Source organism: Carcharodon carcharias, chromosome 17 (genome assembly GCF_017639515.1).
Source record: "Carcharodon carcharias isolate sCarCar2 chromosome 17, sCarCar2.pri, whole genome shotgun sequence".
NCBI classification, from domain to species: Eukaryota; Metazoa; Chordata; class Chondrichthyes; order Lamniformes; family Lamnidae; genus Carcharodon; species Carcharodon carcharias.
In genome coordinates this window covers 97,329,382-97,349,937 of record NC_054483.1, presented here as the reverse complement: position 1 = coordinate 97,349,937, position 20,556 = coordinate 97,329,382, and the positions used below count along the sequence as shown (strand labels likewise).

Sequence of the window (20,556 nt, the reverse complement as noted above, 5' to 3'; positions counted from 1 at the left end):
GCTAATCTTCGAAACTTCCACTAATAATTCAGAATTCCATGTCTGACTGTGCTCTCAGTAAATTTTAGGGTAAGATTTATGTGGCACCTTTTCTCAAACAGGTATTCCTCGCTGTGTCCCCAATTCAGGTAGTTATGACGCGTTAGCTCACCTGGATTGCGTTAAATGCTGCACTCTGCACTGCAGGAAAATATGTTCGCATGCACTGGTATGACCTGCCAGGCACGTGCAACTGCAAAAGGAATGTAATTTTTATAATCCAAAAACAAAATACTGTAGATGCTGGAATTCTGAAATAAAAACCGAATGCTGGAAAATACTCAGGCTGGGCAGCATCTGTGGAGAGGGAAATAGGTTTAATGCTTCACGTCAATGATTGTTCATCAGAACTGATCCAAATTGTTAACTTTTTCTCTACAAGTGCTGCAAGAACTGCTGAGTATTCTCAGCATTTTCTGTATTTAATTGTCATTTCTGTAAACCCAGAGGAGTGGAGCTGAGGTACATTGTTAGTCTCTGCACAGAAAAGAATGATGAAGGGTGTAAAAACAATCAAAAGGCAGTGGTACCTGTTTACACCTTTATTCCATGAGCACTGATTACTTTCTGTCTTTCTGGAAGAGACCATTTTACATGTATTAATTGTGTCTATATCAACAGACTGAATACTGAAGGGGCATTGCAACCAATCTTCTTTTATCCAGTGCCTTGTACAGGGAACCATCTCTATAATCGTAAGTCAGTGAGCCATGTGCTTGAATGCACCTGTTGAGCATCCAGCCTGGCTATCCATTCCCAAACTTGGCCTGACACCTTCTAGCTATATTTCTTTCTTGGTCCCAATCTCATACTACTCCGAGATCACCTTGGGGCAAGAACAGCTCAACAGTTTCTGCCACAAGCATCTCCTTTGACTCTCCTGTAACACCTTGCATTGTTAATCTGTTTTGGGAAGATGTTTGCCTGCCTTCTCAAGTATAGGTGTATGGGACCAAGGGGGAAATGACAACTGGGTGTTATCAACTGCATACCTGGCGTCACCTTCATTAAATTCCTCTGTATTTAAACTGTATGAGCGCAAACAACCTGTTAACTATAATCTGGCCTTCATGAAAAATAGTGTAACAAGGTTAACTGTAATTATTGCAGTAATCACAGGAATACGTCAAGTGAAAATCACTTGGTACAAAACTAAATTGATCTCAATGCACCAACCAACAATTGGGAAGTCAATTTAAAATCTGTTACTTGCAGATGGACTTGAAATTAATACATATTTTACAAAAGCAATTTAGTACTTCAACAAATGCATGTTTTCAGTTGAGTAGAGCCTACAAAACTTTTTCAACACTTGAGTGCAAATGACACACCTAAATGCAATTGGCCATTACAACATAATGTTCCAACAAGGAATTCAAGGAACCTAATGTAATTCTAGAAGTTCAGATAGCACAACAATAATGAATCCATTGTGCTTTTTATATTCTGCTTGATTTACTTGCTGTGGTTTTAGAGTTGTGTTCTTAGCCACTGCTTGAATTAAGTTGAATAGCTGTCATTCATGTGTGCATCTCTTGTGTTATTAATGTCCAAGAAAACACTGTTATCAAGAGATACAGTAGACTGGCTCTATTTGGAGTTCATTAAGAGAAGTAGCTTAGTAATGGAGCTTTTATGCATTCCCAGTTGCATGGGGCAATATGTCAAATGCATCTCAAGTGCTTAGCCCTCAAAAATAGAGCATCTCGCATGCAGTGTGTGATAACGTAAAAGCTACATAATGCCAGTCCACAAATCTAAGCAATTGGTCTGTCCAGTATATGCAGCCAGTAATGTTGAGACTACACAAATTACTTGTGATGTGATTGTCAACTCAAGGATATGTGCTCATCAGAAGTATTACAGCAGCAGTGTTGATGAATTGTGCGTCATTATATTGGTTCCTTCTGTTACATCAGAATTATGTAAAACTGGCTTTGCTATAGATCTAATACCTTGCGAAGGTGGCCTGGTTGGGAGTGTAAAAAGATCAGCAGCTTGGTACTGGAATTTAGTGTCACATTTTGCTGCTTTATACCCTATATTAAACTAGGATTTTGATAGCACATTCATCCTGCTTTACTCCTCTGTAATAAATTGGAGAAAGTAACCTTAAACCAGAACAGATCTTCCACTAATTGGAATTCTTTTCAGGTGTTTTGTACAGGCTTTAGACGAAATGACTCTCCCATCCTGTGAGTTAACTCGAAACAATTGGTTTACTATTTGAAATGGATTCTCTTTTTAAACAACAGTTGCATCGTCTAGTCATGCAGAAGCAATCATTCGTTCTGTTTTCCTTCCCATTTTCCCACTTCCCTGCACTGCCTGCCCCCAACAGGCAATAACTGATACTGAAGCATGATTCCACAAGCACCGGTGGCATTCCAATACCTCAGCCGTGGCCATTATCTGTGAGGAAGAAGAATGCTGGCTTTCTATTCAACCAAGGACTGCATCGAAGTGGAGAAATGCCTTAAATCAAAATCCATATACTTGTACTATTTTAGCAGAGGTCACGGGAGGGTGATCGTGAGCAGGGACCTTTAAGCTGCTTGCGTTTCTCTTCTTTGCTTCTCTCCCTAGCCTGGGGACACAGATTATTTATAGCATCACCTACTTCTGCCTCTGCTGAAATCAGTGAATCAGACCACTTGGTTCTAGGTGAGGTATTACATTTACCCAAAAAGCAGCTTAGGTTCATTTTGTTCACCATCTTTAGAATGATGTTTTACTCCATTTGATCTCTTGTGGAAAACCATACATGGTTAAGTTTATGTAATTGACTTTTGTCACCTAACTGCTACTGTAGCTGCTGAATAGCGTGACCTGGATTATCCAAAAATCTGAAATGTCTGGGCTATGGGTTGGGAGGTCTGGTTGGCGGTGGTGGAGGGGGTTTGGAGAAAGATGGTGTGAAGTGGTGCACTCTTGGCACTCAACAATCAATGGTTATCCAAACCCCCAGCGATTCATGACCATCAGAAGTGCAGGAATCCATTTATTTTCCACTGCCCTCTTGGTCAAGGGACCATGTGAAGATGATAAATAGCTCAATCTACTGACGACCAACACTGCATGGGAAACCCAACAAATACCTGCTGCCTTTGTAGGTGTTTTTTATCTATAGCAAAGGTTAGTGTAGCATCTCAAATATGGTATTCTTAAAGATAAAGCTTTTCAAAAGTTTCTTTTCCTCTCCAGAAAACAGAAAACTTACTGGGGAGAAAAGTTACCCTCTCAATGAGATGCATTCTAAATTACTGAGGTATGCAAGTGGTGAAATTGTGGAAGCTTTGGCCACAGTTTTCCCAAGCCTCCACAGTTATGGGGGTGATGCCAGAGTAAAGGTGTGTTGGAAATGTTGCACCTTATTTAGGGAGAAAAAAATGCAAAGGGATAAACCCTGCAACTACAGGCCAGTTGGCCTAATGTAGGTGGTGGGGAAACTTTGAGACAATAGTACAGGACACAATTGGTATTTGGAAATAAGAGCTAATAAATGAATGTCAGCATGAATTTATTGAAGGTAAATCATGTTTCACATGTGCAGACGTGGCAGATGAAATTTAATGCAGAGAAGCATGAAGTGATGAATTTGCTAGGAAGAATAAGGACAGGCAATATAAACTATGCAATATTTAATAGGGCATGGGACCAGAGACCTGGGGGTGCATTATGCCAAACATTGAAGGTAGCAGGACAAGTTGAGAAAGCTGTTAAGGCATGTGGGATAAGACTTTTTTTAAAAAAAAACTCTGGTTAAGCCTCAGCTCGAGTCTTGTGAAATCTTGGCCACAACACTTTAGGAAGGATGTCAAGGCCTTAGAAATGAATACAGAAGAGATTATCCAAAAATGGTTCCAGAGATGAGGGGCTTCAATTCTCTGGCAAGAAATTTGAGTTGCTCTCCTTGGAGAAGTTAAGAGGAGAGTGGGTAGAGACTTCAAAACCCATTTAAGGATTTTGATAAGAGCAAGTAATGTCAGAAGAGTCAGTAACCAGAGGACACAGATTTAAGGTGATTGGCAAAAGATGCAGATGTGGCATGAGGAAACTTTTTTTTTTTACACCAGTTGTGACCTGGAATGCACAGCGTGAACGGGCAGTGGAACCAGATTCAATAACTTTCAAAATGGAGTTGGATTAATGACTTGAAAGGAAAAAAAAATTACAGGGGTGTGGGGAAAGGGCAGAGAGGCTAATTGGTTAGCTGTACAGGCACGATGGGGCAAATGGCTTCCTTCTGTGCTGTTTATTCTATAGTTCCAGTTCCACAGGTGTTTACACCTTGCCCAACTTCCCAGTTATGGTTTCCATAAATAAAATCCTATCTGTCTTGGAAGGTTTGTTTGGTCTTCCGACATCATGATGTGAACCAAATTGATATTTTAAGTATTTAAATGAAATTGTTCTGTCTACTTACAGAACGTAGCCAAGACGGATGGGATGAAATTTCTCTGTCCAATTTGAACTTCTGGACAATTGCAAGCTAGTTTCCAGTGCACTCGAATCTAGAACTCAAATTCAGTTTCTGTCAGAGGCAGTAAAGAGTAATGGCCATGGAAATAGAGAAAAATTACATGGTGCGATAGGATGTGTTGTTTTGAAGTTGGGGTTATTGCATTCTGGGGTTGGTTTACAGAACGCGAGTAGGACAGAACCGGATGGTGATTTCTGGCCGAGATTATGGCCAATCTTGCAGTGTTTAGTGCTGACATTGGGAAATGAGATTGGAAAGCGATCCATATCTGTGCAATGTCAGTGCTTAGCCTGACTGCTGCACAATTAGAAGACCTGTCTGTAATTGTATTGTCAAAATTGTATTTCCAAAAATGTAATTGTGAAGGAAAGGCTTGCCCTTACCTAGGGTGTAGATGTTTATATGTAGAAAGAATGCAAATTATGTTCTTTTGACTTTTATAGATTCATTCCTAAGAGAGGATTTAGTACTCAATTTAGGATTTTTTATAAGAAAGACCCCATCACATTTGATTGTGTTGTCCTTGGAAATGTAGATGAGCAAGTTGTAGTATAGGTATGAACAGAACTGCCTGGAGCAACTGTCAAACATGAACTTCAGAGGAAGGTTTCAGCATGTCCTTTTGAGTTCAAGAATGCTGCAGAAACAGGTGGTGTCTGACTAAGGTAATAATTATCTTTCATCTTGATGGATGTAGGTTTAATCATCTTCTTACATGGTAGCCAAAGCTTTCAACTCAACTAGTGTCAACCGAGCAGATGGGATCTTCATGCGGTTTGCATGCCACAGAGGATACCCCAGACAGGTTTTTTTTTAATGCATCTATTTGATTTATATAACACTTTAGAGTGCTAATAGTACCTCTCATGTCTTGTTATGGATGATGACTGTAACACACGCAGCTATTTATTACACCACAAGAACATTTGTGTACTGTCGGTGCTATTGTTTTTTTTTGCTATTTTGACTTATTTATCGAGAAACAATTGTGTAGTAACTGGAAACATGAGTGTTTTGAACTTATCTGGAAATTTAGAATTCTTAAATGTTAAACCTACCATTTTAGAAGTGGTTTAATTTGGTTTAATCAACCTTTAGTTACACATCGACTTATCAATATTAAAAATGCTTGCACCTTAAACAAATTTACTAGTGCTTTCATGGGTTAGTGTCAGATGGTGGTATATACAGGGAATATTTTTGTAGTGATCCAAGTCTAATCTTGCTATGCTTCAATTTCACAGCGGATAGATGGTGTTATATGCTGTACAGAACTGTATTTAAACTTTTGTTTTAAAAGAAAGATTCCATTGCAAATGAATTTCTTTATGCATTTTTCAATACTGGAGATTCTGACTTGCAACCCAGAAATTCTAGGTGACATGTGGTCTTAAACTTTTGACAGCAGCATGTTCATGATGGATGTTTGACAGCGGTGAATTCACTTGTGTGCATCTGAAACGCTAGGCTAGAATTTATGCCCAAACACAAGGAGCAGTCATCTGGTACAGGATGTAATAACTTGAAACTATTAAGTTACTAATGCTTCTAAAACTATACAATCAGCACACAGTGACCAGCATGGCTATGCAGGATTTGACAATTTGTCACTGTCTATTCATATCCATAGGTAACAAGTGTGTGGAATTTGGGATAGTTGCAAAGTTTAACTGTCTAAGAAAGATTTCGTAAAATATCATGTTATGTCTGCCTGTTCAGACAGGTAGAGTGCATCTTTAAAAATGAACTTGATTCATCTGCAGTGTATTGAACTGTGATTCTCAGAATCCCCACTTTTTGTATAAATGTAGTTATTAGTGTTGTTCAAAAATAACCTATGTTGGTTGCCCAGTAATACCTAATGGGCGGAAAAACATTCAATCTGCAATCCTGTTTGTTCATATTAAGGTTTTGGGCAAGTGATGTTCATTACTGGGTTACATTGATGGCCTATTACACTGGCTAGTCTTGTATTTCCTTTTATATATTTAAGGGGGTGATCTAATTGAAGTGCTTAAGATGGTTAAAGGATTTGACATGGTAAATAGAAACTCATTTCTCTTATGATGAGAATTAAAAATGAGGGAACAAAACTTTTAACGTCAGAACCAGGCCATTCGGGAGTGATGTTAGGAAGCACTTCACACACAGGTAGTGGAAACCTGGAATGCTCTCCCTTAAGTTGTTGTGGCTAGGCCAATTTCAAAAAGCAGAAATTTGATAGCTTTTATTCGCTTTGGGCTATAAGGAACATAGGCTGAAGGCAGGTAAATAGAGTCTGGACCAGCCATGATCTCGTTGAATGATGAAACAGGCTCAAGGGGCTGAATGACTTATTCCTGTTTGTAACAAAAACAGAAAACGCTGAAAAAATTCAGAGTCCAACTGCATCTGTGGAGAGAAAAACAGAATTAATGTCTCAAGTCTGTATGACTTCAGAGCTAAAGAAAAGAATCCACAGATGCTGTTAGACCAGCTGAGTTTCTCCAGCATTTTCTGTTTTTGTTTCAGATTTCCAGCATACGCATTTTGCTTTTATTCAAAACAAAAACAGAATTACCTGGAAAAACTCAGCAGGTCTGGCAGCATCGGTGGAGAAGAAAAGAGTTGATGTTTCGAGTCCTCATGACCCTTCCACAGAACTGTTGTTATCTTTTTGCTTTTATTCCTGTTTGTATTAGTTTTGAAAGTAAGAAGAAATATCTTTATTTGCATCACATTTTTATGAATTTGGGAATGCTAAACTAGTTAAAATTGGTTGGCACACTTTATTCACTGAGCATGGAAATGACTGAGCAATGTTATGGCTTGAACAGCAAAGTACTCTAATCAAATTCTTCTCTGCTTTTTTAACCAAGGAATTAATCTCCTTGTCAGGTTAATTATATTATGCAAGATAAAGTCAATGCTCCAATTGGAATGGCAAAGAAAGGAATTTGCTATGAGCCAGTTAGAAGTTTGTACAAATACGTTCAGTTATTCCTGGGTGTATTTTTTTAAATTTTACATGTACAGTTGGAGTATAATTCAAATCTCAAAGTTTACTCTTATTTTGCAGATTTCAGTGCAAAACTTCTTTGTACGTGTGTGTTCTGCAGAACTAGTTGCTAAAATGTATGAGCAGTCTGGGGTATGCCCTCTAATTTCCCTTTGCTCTCTTTGAAAAGTTGGAGGGAATGGTCTTTTTATGGTTGCTGCTTGCTTCAGCACAGCCAACATTCGGGTGTTATCGTGGGTATAATGTGCTAATTCACCAACAAGCTGCTTCACCACATTAGTCCCACTCCAAATTGTTGCTCTGATTTATCAAATTGTGAAAAGCCTTGAATTGCAAATAATACATAGTATATGTTTGCAGACCTAACTCCTGTACACTATAATCTTTATGGCTCTGTCATGTGCATATGAATTAAACTGAAAGCTTTTAGTTCATCTTGAAGAGCAGAGGGGAAAAACTTTAAAGCTCACATGTACCATGTAAAGAAGCTGGAACAAGGACAAGTGTCAGTGAAAGAATTGCACAATATCTGCTCCAGGTTAAGAATGGAAGGCTTGCTCCCAAAACGATTCAGGTCTTAAAATGCAATATGAGCTGCAGGCTTTATTTTTGGATTGAATGCTTATGTAAGGAACAAAAGTGCAACAGCTGTTGAATGTTTGGAATTAAGGCCAAAACTGTAAACGATAGGTTACTTCTGGAAGGGAAGTATTTCTAAATAACTGTGTGATGTGTGTGTCCGTGTCTCTCTTTTTCTCTCTCTCTCTTCTCCTCTTTTTTGCTTCTTTTTGCCTTGTGCTCTTTTGCATTTGTTTTTTCTGCTCTCGGAGTTCATCTATTCCAGAAAGAAGCTAAGAGCGCTGGTCATTTGAAGATATCTCTATTTACCTGGTAAATTAAGATGGTCAGAAAATTGAAGATCTATACTGGAGTATATTAGATTGGGAACTTGCCATGGTATATAAAATGTTCTTGTTGTTGTTTAAAAAAAGTTGTTAATGATGCAAGCCAATCTTGATGTGAAAAGCAGCAAATTTAAGAGATTAAGATAAATGCTGGTTGATTTACATCACTCTGTCATTTGTCAAACAGCATCTCATCCTTGGCCTCCTGTTATTTTCAGGAACTTACTGAATTTGTGCATTAATTGCCCATTAAACTTGCCACAAATAAAGTTTAATTCTTGTAGCTAATGACATTAAATACAGTTTATCAACATGATAATTGTTAACGAAATGCCAACCAACCTCACTGGCCTAGAAACTGAGCAATTTAAACTGGAATTCCTTGCTTTAGGTGGGAAACTGTTCTTTGAGATTTAAAACTTATCTCTTTAATTTTTGTTTTTCTTTCCCTCTGTCTCTCCTCCCGATTTCAATCCAGTTTTTTGTTCCCCTTTTTTTCTCTTTCTGTACTAGATTTTATTTAAATGTGTCCTCCTCCATCACTACGGTTTTGTTCTTTAATCCTTTAAACTCATTTGGCTGAAGAGATGTACTGTTGGTGTCTCTGCACTGAGCCTGCATTCCAACCAATTACAGCACAAAAACTTTTGAGCTGAAGGGTGCAGAAAAAAGTCTTAACGGGCACACCTGGCGACGCCCTGCTCCAGTCAGATCCAGCCTGGTTATGTTTTTAATCCTCCTTATGAATGACCTTAATGTTTTATTGTATCTATTTCTCTGCTCTTTTTTTAGTTGAATTTGTTTGAAGTGGCCGTGTTGGTGAGACTTTACATTGGAAGTGTATATAATTGGGATCCTCTCTGCCAGCAGAGGATGTTTGGAATGAAGAATGATTGGCAACAAAGTTATTTTTGGGATATGTGATTAATGGATGCCCCCTTTTCCTGAAACACATTTTTATTCAGCATACATTTGTTTGCATGTTATCTCAAGGTTTAATTTGACTTCTTTGCAGCTGGATGGCTGGACTTGAAGATGAGAAGCAGAAGACAGATGTGCACTACAGATCCCTTGGAGGAGAAGGGAATTTCAACTGGAGACTTATTTTCCCATTTGACTACCTCCCAGCTGAACAGCTTTGTGTTGTATCTAAGAAGGTGGGTTTCGGTGTAAGAAAACCATCATTTACAGCCCAAATGTCTGAAATCCTCCAAGTTATCTTGCTAAATGTTTAACGACAACTTCACCATGTGGAGGAGGAAATTGGCATATGTTTGGGAGAGCCAAGAGTCCAAGTCTGACTTGAGGCAGAATCTTGTTTCAATTTTCAGCCAACTCTGCTCAATAGAGGACCAAGCCACATCCATGGGCTTAACACACGTTCTCTGGAATGCTCAGGTTCAAGTACAGGAGTTGCTAAGTGCTGCTTTCCTCACAGGGCAGTTACATTAGTTTGTAACCAGTCCTCCTGTTGGAAAAGAAGTTCCCATAGGGAGGTCTATTGTCCTCTGCCCTGCACCATTTCCTCTTGTTTGTAAGTGTACATTCCTTCTATTCAAGTTAACAGCCATGTGAGTATAACCCTTGCTGTGAGCAGTTATTTATGCAGTGTTCTGTGGGAATACTACTGCATGGAGAAATGTATTCCATGGTTGGGGCTACCGGAGGTCATATCTAACTGACCCCTCCCTTTCTTTGGACCTAAAAATGCATCATTAGAGTGACCTTGTAGCCTCTATACTTTTGTGCTCCTGTCAGCTTTCTTCCCAGCTCCTTCTAATTTGACTCTGTACAGCTGGTTTTGTGTGTTTAAACCAGGTGTTTAGAGTTAGGGTGTGCAATCTATATTAGCAAAAAAAAAAATTCAAATTATTTTACTACAGAATAACAAATGTAGGAAAGTATTGATGCATCTGACAGAATTAAGTTGAATGTGTCAATAAAACAATTTTGATAAATCAAGGTGTTAGTACACCTAATATCTTTGAACAATTGGACAGTCCCCTCTACACTTTCAGAAACTATAGTATAAGCCTTCACAGATGGCTTCCTGTGAAAGCTGAAAGGGGTAAATATTAATGTGAAATGGGTCATCCACATTGCCTTTTTCTGTTCCAGGAAAATTTTTGGAGCCTTGACAAGACTGAGGTCAGGACACCTCCGAAACTAATGATTCAAATTTGGGACAATGACAAGTTTTCAATGGATGACTATTTGGGTATGGTATCCCTGTCAGTTTTCCCTCTTCCTGTTTGTTTACCTGCTGCGGCTGAAATGAAGTGATGTCATAATTGCCTCTTTTCTAATGCAGCAGCAAATATGCTGTCAAAATGTTTTTCTGAAGGTAATCTTTCCTTGGTGCAGCAGTTGAATAATGCTGTTACGGTCCTTGTTTGAAAGGTATATATCTTGCTATTTTAAATTTATGTAAACATAACTTCCAAAAGGTATTTAGTCATGACATGTTTCTGCCAGCTGAACTCTCGTAAGGTGTAACTATAAATTTTGTTTACTTATTTATGTTGAGTTTTGTTACCACTACCATTGCTAAAGTCCACAGCAAATTCATAAGATGCTGCTTTTGGAATAGTGATAATAAATATAAAATCTTCATGATAGCTTGGAATATTGTCAAAGGAAAGAAGAAAACTTGCATTTATATAATGCCTTTCATAATCTGACTTTTTTGGTCTCAACTGGAGTTTGTGTCCAATTCTGGGATGGATGTGAAGAAAATGCAGAAAAAATTTACAAGGATGGCTCAGGATGATGGGCTTCAGTTACTTGGATGGAGGCGTGAAGCTGGGGTTGTTCTTCTTGGAGAAGAGAAGGTTGAGAGAAGACTTGACAGAGGTGTACGAAATCATGAGGTGTCCAGACAGAGTAGATAGGGAGAAACGGTTCCCATTTGTGGAAGAACCAAAGGACACTCATTTAACTTGGTTGGTAAAAGAACCAGAGGTGAAGTCAGGAAAAACTTTTTTTTTACTCGGAGTGGTTTGGATCTGGAATGCCCTGCCTGAGTGTAGGGGAGGCAGATTCAATCAGGGCTTTCAAACTGGATTTAAATAATGACTTGAAGAGATTACTTGCAGGGCCATGGGGAAAAGGGTGGGCAGTGGGACAAGTGGAGTTGCTCTTTCAGAAAGTGGGCACAGACACAATGGCCTCCTGTGTGTAATCATTCTATGATTCTGAAACATTCCCTTTACTGGCAAGTAATACTTTGGCAATATAGCCACTCGCGTAATGCAGGGAGACAGCCCAGGCTCTGGGAAGTACTCGGTTGTAATTAGGTGATTCATAATATTTGGTAGTGGTTAGACAGGGGGTGGGAAGCTGTCAAGGTTGGGTAGCAGTGGGAGTGGGTGGGATAGATGTTGGGATTTGCCTCAGATATGACAACATTAGCAATGTTGTGGGGGAGTGATGAGGAAGTACTGGGGATAGAGCTACAGGAATAGAAAAGGAGAAGCTCAGGATGTGGCAGCACCAATGAGGTCACTAGGCTCTATGAGGGGTAAGGAAGACACTTGAATGTTTGAACTGGGGTCAGGGATCCCAGAGCCTGATAGCACGAGGATGTTGGCAGTTAGATTCTAGCACAAGTTTGGAAGGTGTCAGCCACACAATGTTGTAAAATAACAGTGAACCCATGCAGTTGTTGCAATTTTGAAGTAGGTTAGTTGTTTCCTACGATTTCTTGGTAATCTATGGAAGTTTGAGCTTCTGCCTATTTGGAGAATCTTTGGCAACAATAACTTCTATTTGACCTCAGGATGAGCCTATTTAGACCTAGGGATTAATTGTGCTCAGCAAGGAGCAGATTAAACACTGCTTCACATTTTAGTACCTCTTCCCTGGATCCCTGAGTACCCACGTACAGTGTGCTGAGAGACCTGTTATCAGATCCCAAAATTCCTTCCACAATTTTTGCGAAACTTCTTGTAATTTGCAGGTAATCCCATAGACCACCCATGTATTGAGACTTGCTATGTAAGCATAACTATGCTTTACAGCTTGTCCATTCCGTTCACAACTTACATGCGGAGTATTTGATTCCATCATGTAAGCCAAGGTTTCAGAAGCCCTTTAATTTAACACTCAGCTTATGAATTAAGTCCATTATTTTAAATTCTTGTAAGTCTTTTATTTGATCCTTCTCACAATTGTATGAATTGCCAAGTCTCTCTTTGTAATCTAGAATGTTTTCATATTGTACATGACTGGTGCCAATGGAATTGGCTTTCAGCATTTGTTTTCTAGAGCCTGTTGGGAAAAGTAGGCCAATGAACCAGACTGGCCGGCCAGTCTGCAGCATTGTGGGCCCGCCTATCTTTGATTATCTGTTGCGAAAGATTGGCACTGTTCCAGTTTCCATTGTCCAACTTATTTTGCAGCCAACCTGACTCCTCTCATCTCAAGGGAAGTAGTCCATTTTCATCATTAGGAGCATAGGACCAAGAGTTGGCCATTCAACCCGTCGAGTTTGCTTCGCCATTCAATTAGATCATTGCTGATCATCTACCTCAACACACTTTCCTGCATTATCTCCATATCGCTTGATGTGATGAGTTTCCAGAAATCTGTTGATTTTTGTTTTGAACAAGATCTATGATTGAGCTTCGACAGCTCTCTGAGGTAGAGAATCCTGACGATTCACCACCCTTTGGGTGAAGAAATTCTTCTTCATCTCAGTATTAATCTCAGGATAAGGTATAGGCCATTTATGTCCCCTGGTTTTAGACTCACCAGTCAGGGGAAACATCTTATCCACATCTACCCTGCCACGCTCTGTAAGAATTTTGTAAGTTTCAGTGAGGTTACCCCTCATTCTTCGAAACGCTAGGGGATACAGACTCAGTTTCCCCAGTCTCTCCTCCATAAGACAATCCTGCCATCCCAGGGATTCACCTGGTGAACATTCTTTGCACTCTGTCCATGGCAAGTATATCTCTCCTTAGATAAGGGGGCCAAAACTGTAAACAATACTCCAGATAAGGTCTCACCAGGCCTCCATATAACTGCAGCAAGACATCCTTACTCCTGTACTCTAATCCTCTCGTGCTATACCATTTGTCTTCCTAATTACTTGCTGCACCTGCATGCTAACTTTTAGTGACTCATGAACAAAGATACCCAGGTCCCTTTGGACACTGCATTTCCCAACCTCTCACCATTTAAGAAATGTTCTGCCTCTTTTTTCTCCCAAAGTGAATAAATTCACACTTATTCACATTATATTCCATCTGCCATATTCTAATCCATTCACTTAGCCTGTCTAAGTCCTCTTGAAGCCTCTTTGCATCCTCCTCACAACTTACATTCCCACCCAGATAAAAGTAAAAAACTGTGGATGCTGGAAATCCAAAACAAAAACAAAAATATCTGGAAAAACTCAGCAGGTCTGACAGCATCTGCGGAGAGGAACACAGTTAACCTTTCGAGTCTGTATGATTCTTCAACTTCTGTTGAAGAGTCATACGGACTCGCAAGGTTAACTGTGTTCCTCTCCGCAGATGCTATCAGACCTGCTGAGTTTTTCCAGGTGTTTTTGTTTTACATTCCCACCCAGTTTGGCGTCGTCAGCAAATTCAGAAATATAGCAATTGGTCCCCAAATCAAAATCATGTATATAGATAGTTTACAGCTATGGATCTAGCACTGATCCTTGCAGTACTCCACTAGTAATAGACTGCCATTCCGAGAACGATCCCTTTATTCCTACTCTCTACTTTCTGTCAACCAATTCATGATCCACACTAGTGTAATACCCCCAATTCCATTTGTTCTTAATTTTATTTGCTAACCTCGTGGGGGGCCTTATCAAAAGCCTTCTGAAAATCCAAATACACCACATCCACTGGTTCTCCTTTATCAATGCTATAAAATCCTCAAAAAAAAAAACGACAACAGGGCAACCAATAAGTCTGAATTTGAGCCCTCACTGGATAAACAGGTAACAGGAATTCCTCAGTATCATGTGGGCAGCACAACGTGTTGTACAATGTGTCACTATCTGTCTCACCTCGACATAGTCATAACTTGTAAGCGATCATACAATGGCCTCCGCCAGTTAGAGGTGATGAGCTTCAGCACCAACTGCTCATCTTCCTGTAACCCAGTTGTGTTAGGCACGGAACTCTTGATACATATGTGCCCAGCCTCTGGATCATTCCTTCCAGTTGATGTCTTCCCAAACCTCATGTTTTTCGTAAGCTTTATGACAAATGTTTACATGATTGAAGGGCCTAAAAAGGACAGTTTTTGATGTGGTAGCTACCCTAATTGAGTCCAGTTTGACATAGTTTGTTGCCATCTTTTCCTTTGGTAGGAAAGCTTGCTAACAGCCATTTGACAGTTGCATTGATCTGGATTGTTCAGTTTCAAAATAATAGTTTGTTATTTTCATTATCAAACCAAGAAATCTGCACTTTTAAATTGACACCAGTGCTGTGGATCACTTACATTCAGCCTTGTGCATAGTTCTAATGAGGTGATAAGAGTTGAAGCTAGTATCACCCAGAGAGCTCTGATCATGCATTTCCAGGCTAACAATTTATCATAAGGATATAAGCAAACTTTTGAGATGTGAAGTGATCCTTGAATATGCCTCCTGCCTCAAATACGTTTATACATAGAAGCCATTACTGATGCAAACTGTTGAAGGAGTTAATTTCCAATCTTTGCACTTTTTTGATCCAGTTTTTAAAGCCACTATTTAAAATGACAAGCAATGTTGAAAATATTCATTGAACTGTAATTGTATCTATTTTCCCTTTACCAGATTTTGCTTTTCTTCAGCTATGTGTTTCTTTTAATCTTATTTGACCTCATTAGTTTCAGGGCCTTGGTCTCCCTGCTTAAACATTTCCTTAAAATGGCAGCTTGGGCACCAATCTGAGACATAACCTAATGCTGTAAATCAGTAGCAATGTCACAGTGATGTTGGAAGCAGCTTTAATGAAATATTAACTTTGTATTCAATGATTTTAACCAAGTTTTTGAAAACTTGTGCTTGGACTTTTTATTCTCTTTATCCCGTTTCCTAATATGCTTTATGTATTTATTAATTAATGTATTCTGACTTATTTTAACGTAATTTCAAAAAATACATTTCCTAGAGTTTCCTGTGTCTTCCAATTCCTCCTGCTTTGACATTTACTTACAAGCCCATATTAAATCATAATTGTTTAAAGCAGAATAGGATGATATTGGTCATTAGTCAAAACTGGCTATATTTTTACACAATGGAATGAGAGACCCTGCATTTGTCAGAAAGCTTGATTACTGTGAAGTGGAAGAACTGAATTCTGTTGTTAGTTGTAAAGAAGGTTAAATTAAATCTCTAGTTACTTAATGGGTCTTGTAAATAGCCACGGAGAATGCTTGCACCCTCTTTTCTAATTTGCCAGGTGTTCAAAGCTGCCATCATTGGCCTAGTCACATTAACTGTATCACGAAATCACAAAAATCTAGGTTTAAAAACCAGCAGTGTCCATTGTACAGGGAGTAAAGGATGTCTTGTCTGTGTTTAATCTGTTTGTTGCTCGATTGCTTTGGATATGCTTGCCAACTTCCATAAATTATCATTTAAGCAACTGAGGCACTTCTGGAAATGAGAGGATTTCCTTTCAGCCAGTCACCTATCAGGACTCTCATACAAAAGATGGAAACTGATTGTCTACTGTAGCAGCATTCGTATTTTAATTGAATCTGACATTATGGTCAGTTTCGATCTCTGGAGAGATCGATTAGCCATGTTCCTTGTATGCTTTTCAGCACACGAAGGCAGTGAAAAGCGTGTCCTGTCAGCATCACTATGAATGGGAGCCAACGCTGTATTGTTCAGTGGAGCGTATCTGTCAAGCTTGATTATAAGTCTCACTTTGGATCCCCTCTTTGTTTTTCCTTTTTTTTAACTTGATATTTCTTCTCCATCCCCAGATTTTTTTTTTTCTGTTTCTACAGCCCACCTGGCTGTGAAGTAAAAACTGCATTCACAATTTCAAAGCTTTGATAACCTTTGCAATCTCTGCCCAAAGAATGAGAGAGCGAAATAAGGCTTTGCAAGAAGGGCTGATGCTTGACCCAGGCTGCTAATGAAAGTCCTGATTAAAGCTATGGGACCTGTAGCTTAGCTCCACCTTCTGTGTCCCTTTGCTTTCTCTCACCCAAACAACTAGAAAAACTAGAAGGAAACCACAACACTAGGATTCACCAGCATGGGGGTCGTTAATTCTGTAGCGAGAAGGCTTCAAAATTGCATGAGTTGGTCAGCTTGACTCTGGTTGGTTTCTATATTGGCTGCTCTGAGTAAAATGACTGTCTCTGATCCATACAAGAAATCCCTAGATACACTGCTGTCAGCTGATCTTGCCTAGGGAAGTGCCAGAGATGCTGCATTGACCCTGGGTTAGAGAAGTGAATTATGGCCAGCATTCCCATCCTGGCTGTGACCCCCTTGTCAGTTGTGTGGATGCTGGTTGAGGGAAGCACCTTTCTTCGCTTCAGTGCTCTCCGAGGGTGATAGACAGACGGTTATATTGAGAAGTGCTAAGCCTACCTGGTAACCAGTGATCCCTTGAACCTCTGTTGCTGTGTGCAGCTAGTTTGTTGCTCTACATGGTTTCTTTCAGATTGCTGAGTGGTTATATAAGCACGCATCTTGTAAGGAACACTGCTTGTGTGTTGCCTGCTTTTTCCTGCACAGCAGAGCTTATAGGGAACATTGTCTGTATCAGTATCTCATTAAGGGAGTCACAGCCCTCGCCCTGGAACTGCATATGAGTAAAGAAGATAATTTCCAGAGAGGATAACATTCAGCTGAGATTTAGAAATACTGAGTAGCAGTTACATATGCTTTTTGTCCCACTAACTCCACAATTGATTGCAGCATGTGGCTTAAAGTTACAGAAAGGGTCCTGGTATCACCCGGGCACCATCCATATGATGTACCTTGCCAAATCACTGATTAGGTAGCTAGAAAGAATATGTGCATTTTTGTGTTGTATGCTGAATTAGTGAAAGCTTTGAGGAAACCTGTTTATCTGCTCACACACACACGTGCAAAATTTCCTGTGGGATGGCCTTGTTTTTCAACATCGCAGGTACAACAACTTCCGTGAAATGTCTGCCGGCGAAACATTGGGATTGTGGTGACTTCTTTTCTGACATCTACTGAACTTGGTTGACCCAATAAACTTTGAAATACCCTTGTTCATTATGAATAGTAGGATCAAAAAAGTAATCTAGTTGTTGCTTTGGAAGGTTGATTATGGTCCAGGAGGAGAGCAAACGTGCAGTGGACTGTGAATGGTGCCAGTGCCCTCTAACCTTGTGATTTGTTTTTTTGATTCTTATGTATACCTACACAACGCTGCTGTCATCTCTGATTCACAGGTGTCCTCGAGCTAGACCTGAATTCCACAATATGTCCAGCCAAAACAGCTGCAGGATGCAATTTGAAAATGCTGCCAGATCCAAGTACTCCTAAAGCACCCAAAGTGACCTCCATTTTTGCTCAAAAATCTATAAATGGGTGGTGGCCATGTGTCCAGGAAAAGGATGGCAAACGCATCTTGGCTGTAAGGACCTTTTGAACATTTTGAGATTTTATTTTCAATGCTGCTTAACTAGTCTTTGATTCTTAAAATTGTGGGTGTTTGTCATTTGTCTTTGCAAAGAAAATAATCGGCATCAACCAATTTTGTGAATGAGCCAAAAGATTTATTGTAGAGTCCAATTTTCATAGTGTTCGGACAGCAGTGTTGGAACACTATTTCTGTTAATTAGACCTTGAGATTGCATTAATTTGGAGGAAGCATTAACATGAGCAAGTTCTCATACGAAAGACAAAATATCACGTTATGTGGTTTGCAAATTCTGGGTTTTTTGACCATGTTTTTAACCTAATGTTGCGTCAGAACAGTCCAAATCAGCGAGCTTAGGGCAGGCACGTAGGTGTCCCATTCATCCAGTTGAATTTTTAAAAAAATAAATCCTGGTTCTAAAATTTGTAGCAAACAGATTGAAAGTCAAACCCTACTACTTGGTGTTATTGGTATTTTTAAAGTGTGAATGTATGTTGTTTAAATACATATGGGGCAGGATTTTCCTCCCCATCAGGGGTGAAGTTGAATTGCGGGCGTGCACAGCACGCCTCTGATCGGTGCCCCCAGTTGGGGGCCACGGCGCCATTTTACAAAAGAGCGCACTCATCTCCCTGAGGCTAAGTGCTGCCTCAGGGAGATCGGCTGTTCTGTCACAAAAATTAAAAATAGAGAGAAAAAAAATCCTGATGTCCCCTCATGTGACACTCATAATTTTTTTAAAAAGCTTTAATAAACTTTTTTAAAATCTACTTGAAACCTCGTCCTGCTCATGGATGAGATTTCATGCTTTTTCTAATTCTTGCCGGGGCTCCTGGCCTGCCAACCAACCTTAAGGTTGGATGGGCAGGTCCATTAATTAGCTAAATGACTCTGTCAGCGGCCTCAATTGACCATTGACAGGTTGGCAGGCGCACAGCAGATTTTGCTGCGCCCCCACCTACCGGAAAATTTAAATGGGGCTCGGTGACATCGGGAGTTCTGCATGATGTCACCATGCACCATTTTGTGCTTCGGCGAGTGGGCCCTGCCCCTCCGCTTGCCGATGGGGAAAATCCTGCCCATATGCTGTATATGTGTATGTACACATCCAAATGTGTTATATCAAATTGTCTATATATGTGATTTTATTTATGTAGAAATAACTCATTGAATTCCAAGACAATTAATATGGATGTGGATTCTGTTTGAAATATTACCAAAAAGGTGGATGCAAGTTGTCTTGTCCTGAAGTTTCTGCTAAGTAGCGTTGTTTCTTTTCAGCAAAATTTTGCCTCAAATTGGCCTAGCTAGCAGAAACGTTCGGGGAATTTCGAGCACAGCATTGTAGATCTGTGTCAGTTTTGTTTTTAAAAAAAAAAGCACTTGCAGCCTCCACCCACACAAATGGCCATACCCTCAGATGGAGTGAATTTATTAAAATTATTTTACTACATACCAATGTAACCAGTAAATTGTTCTATGTAGATTTTTCGGTCATTTTTAGCTATTTAAAATGTTGCTCACTGGACACTGATGTAAGTGCTGCTTTTTGTGATAAACCCATTTTCAGCTGTATTAATAAAGCGGAGTCTGGGTGTGGCTCGTATTAATAAAGCGGTGCCCGGCTGCGGCTCTTAGGTACACTTAATGCAAATTCTTTTTTAATTACGTTCTAATATGCTGCCTGAAAGTTCTGGTTCATAGAAGATCTTGCATTTAGTGACGGGTGGATTGGTTTGAGCAGTAACGAGTGAAAAAGCACCTTCTGAAAACTAATGAAATGTGCAAAGAATCGCCAATTGCATCCAAACCAGCAACTCTTAACCACGTGTTGTTTGTTCTGAAGTGTTGCGGAGAAACCAGTTCCGCGCACATCAGAAGCAGAAGATTTAAACTTTTCAAATACTTAATGAGCCAGCATGCTGTAAAGCCTCTTTTATTCTTACGCTACCTGTGCTCAGCACGCGCATGTTTTTACAGAAGCAAAGAAGTTTTACACAACATCATATGAATTTTTCACTGTCAGGTGCACATCTTCCCTACAGAAAAATATGACAGACAATCATTTAAATCTGTACAAAGGAAATGAAAGGCTATCTGATGAATGATTCAACAGCCAGGAGCCACAATAATATGTTTGGTGCTGCCATTAAGCTTTATAATAGCCCAGTTCATCACTCATAACCAAGGAATGACACTTGGAAAGCATTTTAAACCGAAATAGAAAACTATCACGAGCATTCCGTTAACCCTTCAAGTAATGGTTGAATACCAGACAAACATTTGAGATCGATTGTTTGGTTAGCTAATTGAGAATATCACTAAAATAACCCTGCCCCAATTCATGGATCGCATACCTGCTTTAGTCAGCTTTTGAGATCAGGCTGTTGGCTTAAAAAGGATTGCATAGTGTTCTGCTTTTAAAAGGCTGAGGTAATCCTAGAAGTCCTGTACTCTAAGGTAACCCACCACTTATCTGTGAATGCCTGTTCTGGTTAGATAACTTGCTAAAAGTTTTTAATTCTTTTTGTTATCCAG

General features: G+C 39.6%; 1 protein-coding gene across 5 annotated transcripts in view; it reads left to right on the top strand.

The window, feature by feature from the left end:
* myofl (myoferlin like) overlaps nt 1-20,556 on the top strand; it is a 232,813-nt gene that overhangs the window by 195,596 nt on the left and 16,661 nt on the right. For all 5 annotated transcript variants that reach the window (XM_041209164.1, XM_041209167.1, XM_041209166.1 and 2 more), the window contains 3 exons: nt 9,441-9,582; nt 10,544-10,643; nt 17,828-18,012. In XM_041209164.1, coding sequence (XP_041065098.1) covers nt 9,441-9,582; nt 10,544-10,643; nt 17,828-18,012 — 427 coding nt within the window. The remainder of the gene's footprint in view (nt 1-9,440; nt 9,583-10,543; nt 10,644-17,827; nt 18,013-20,556) is intronic.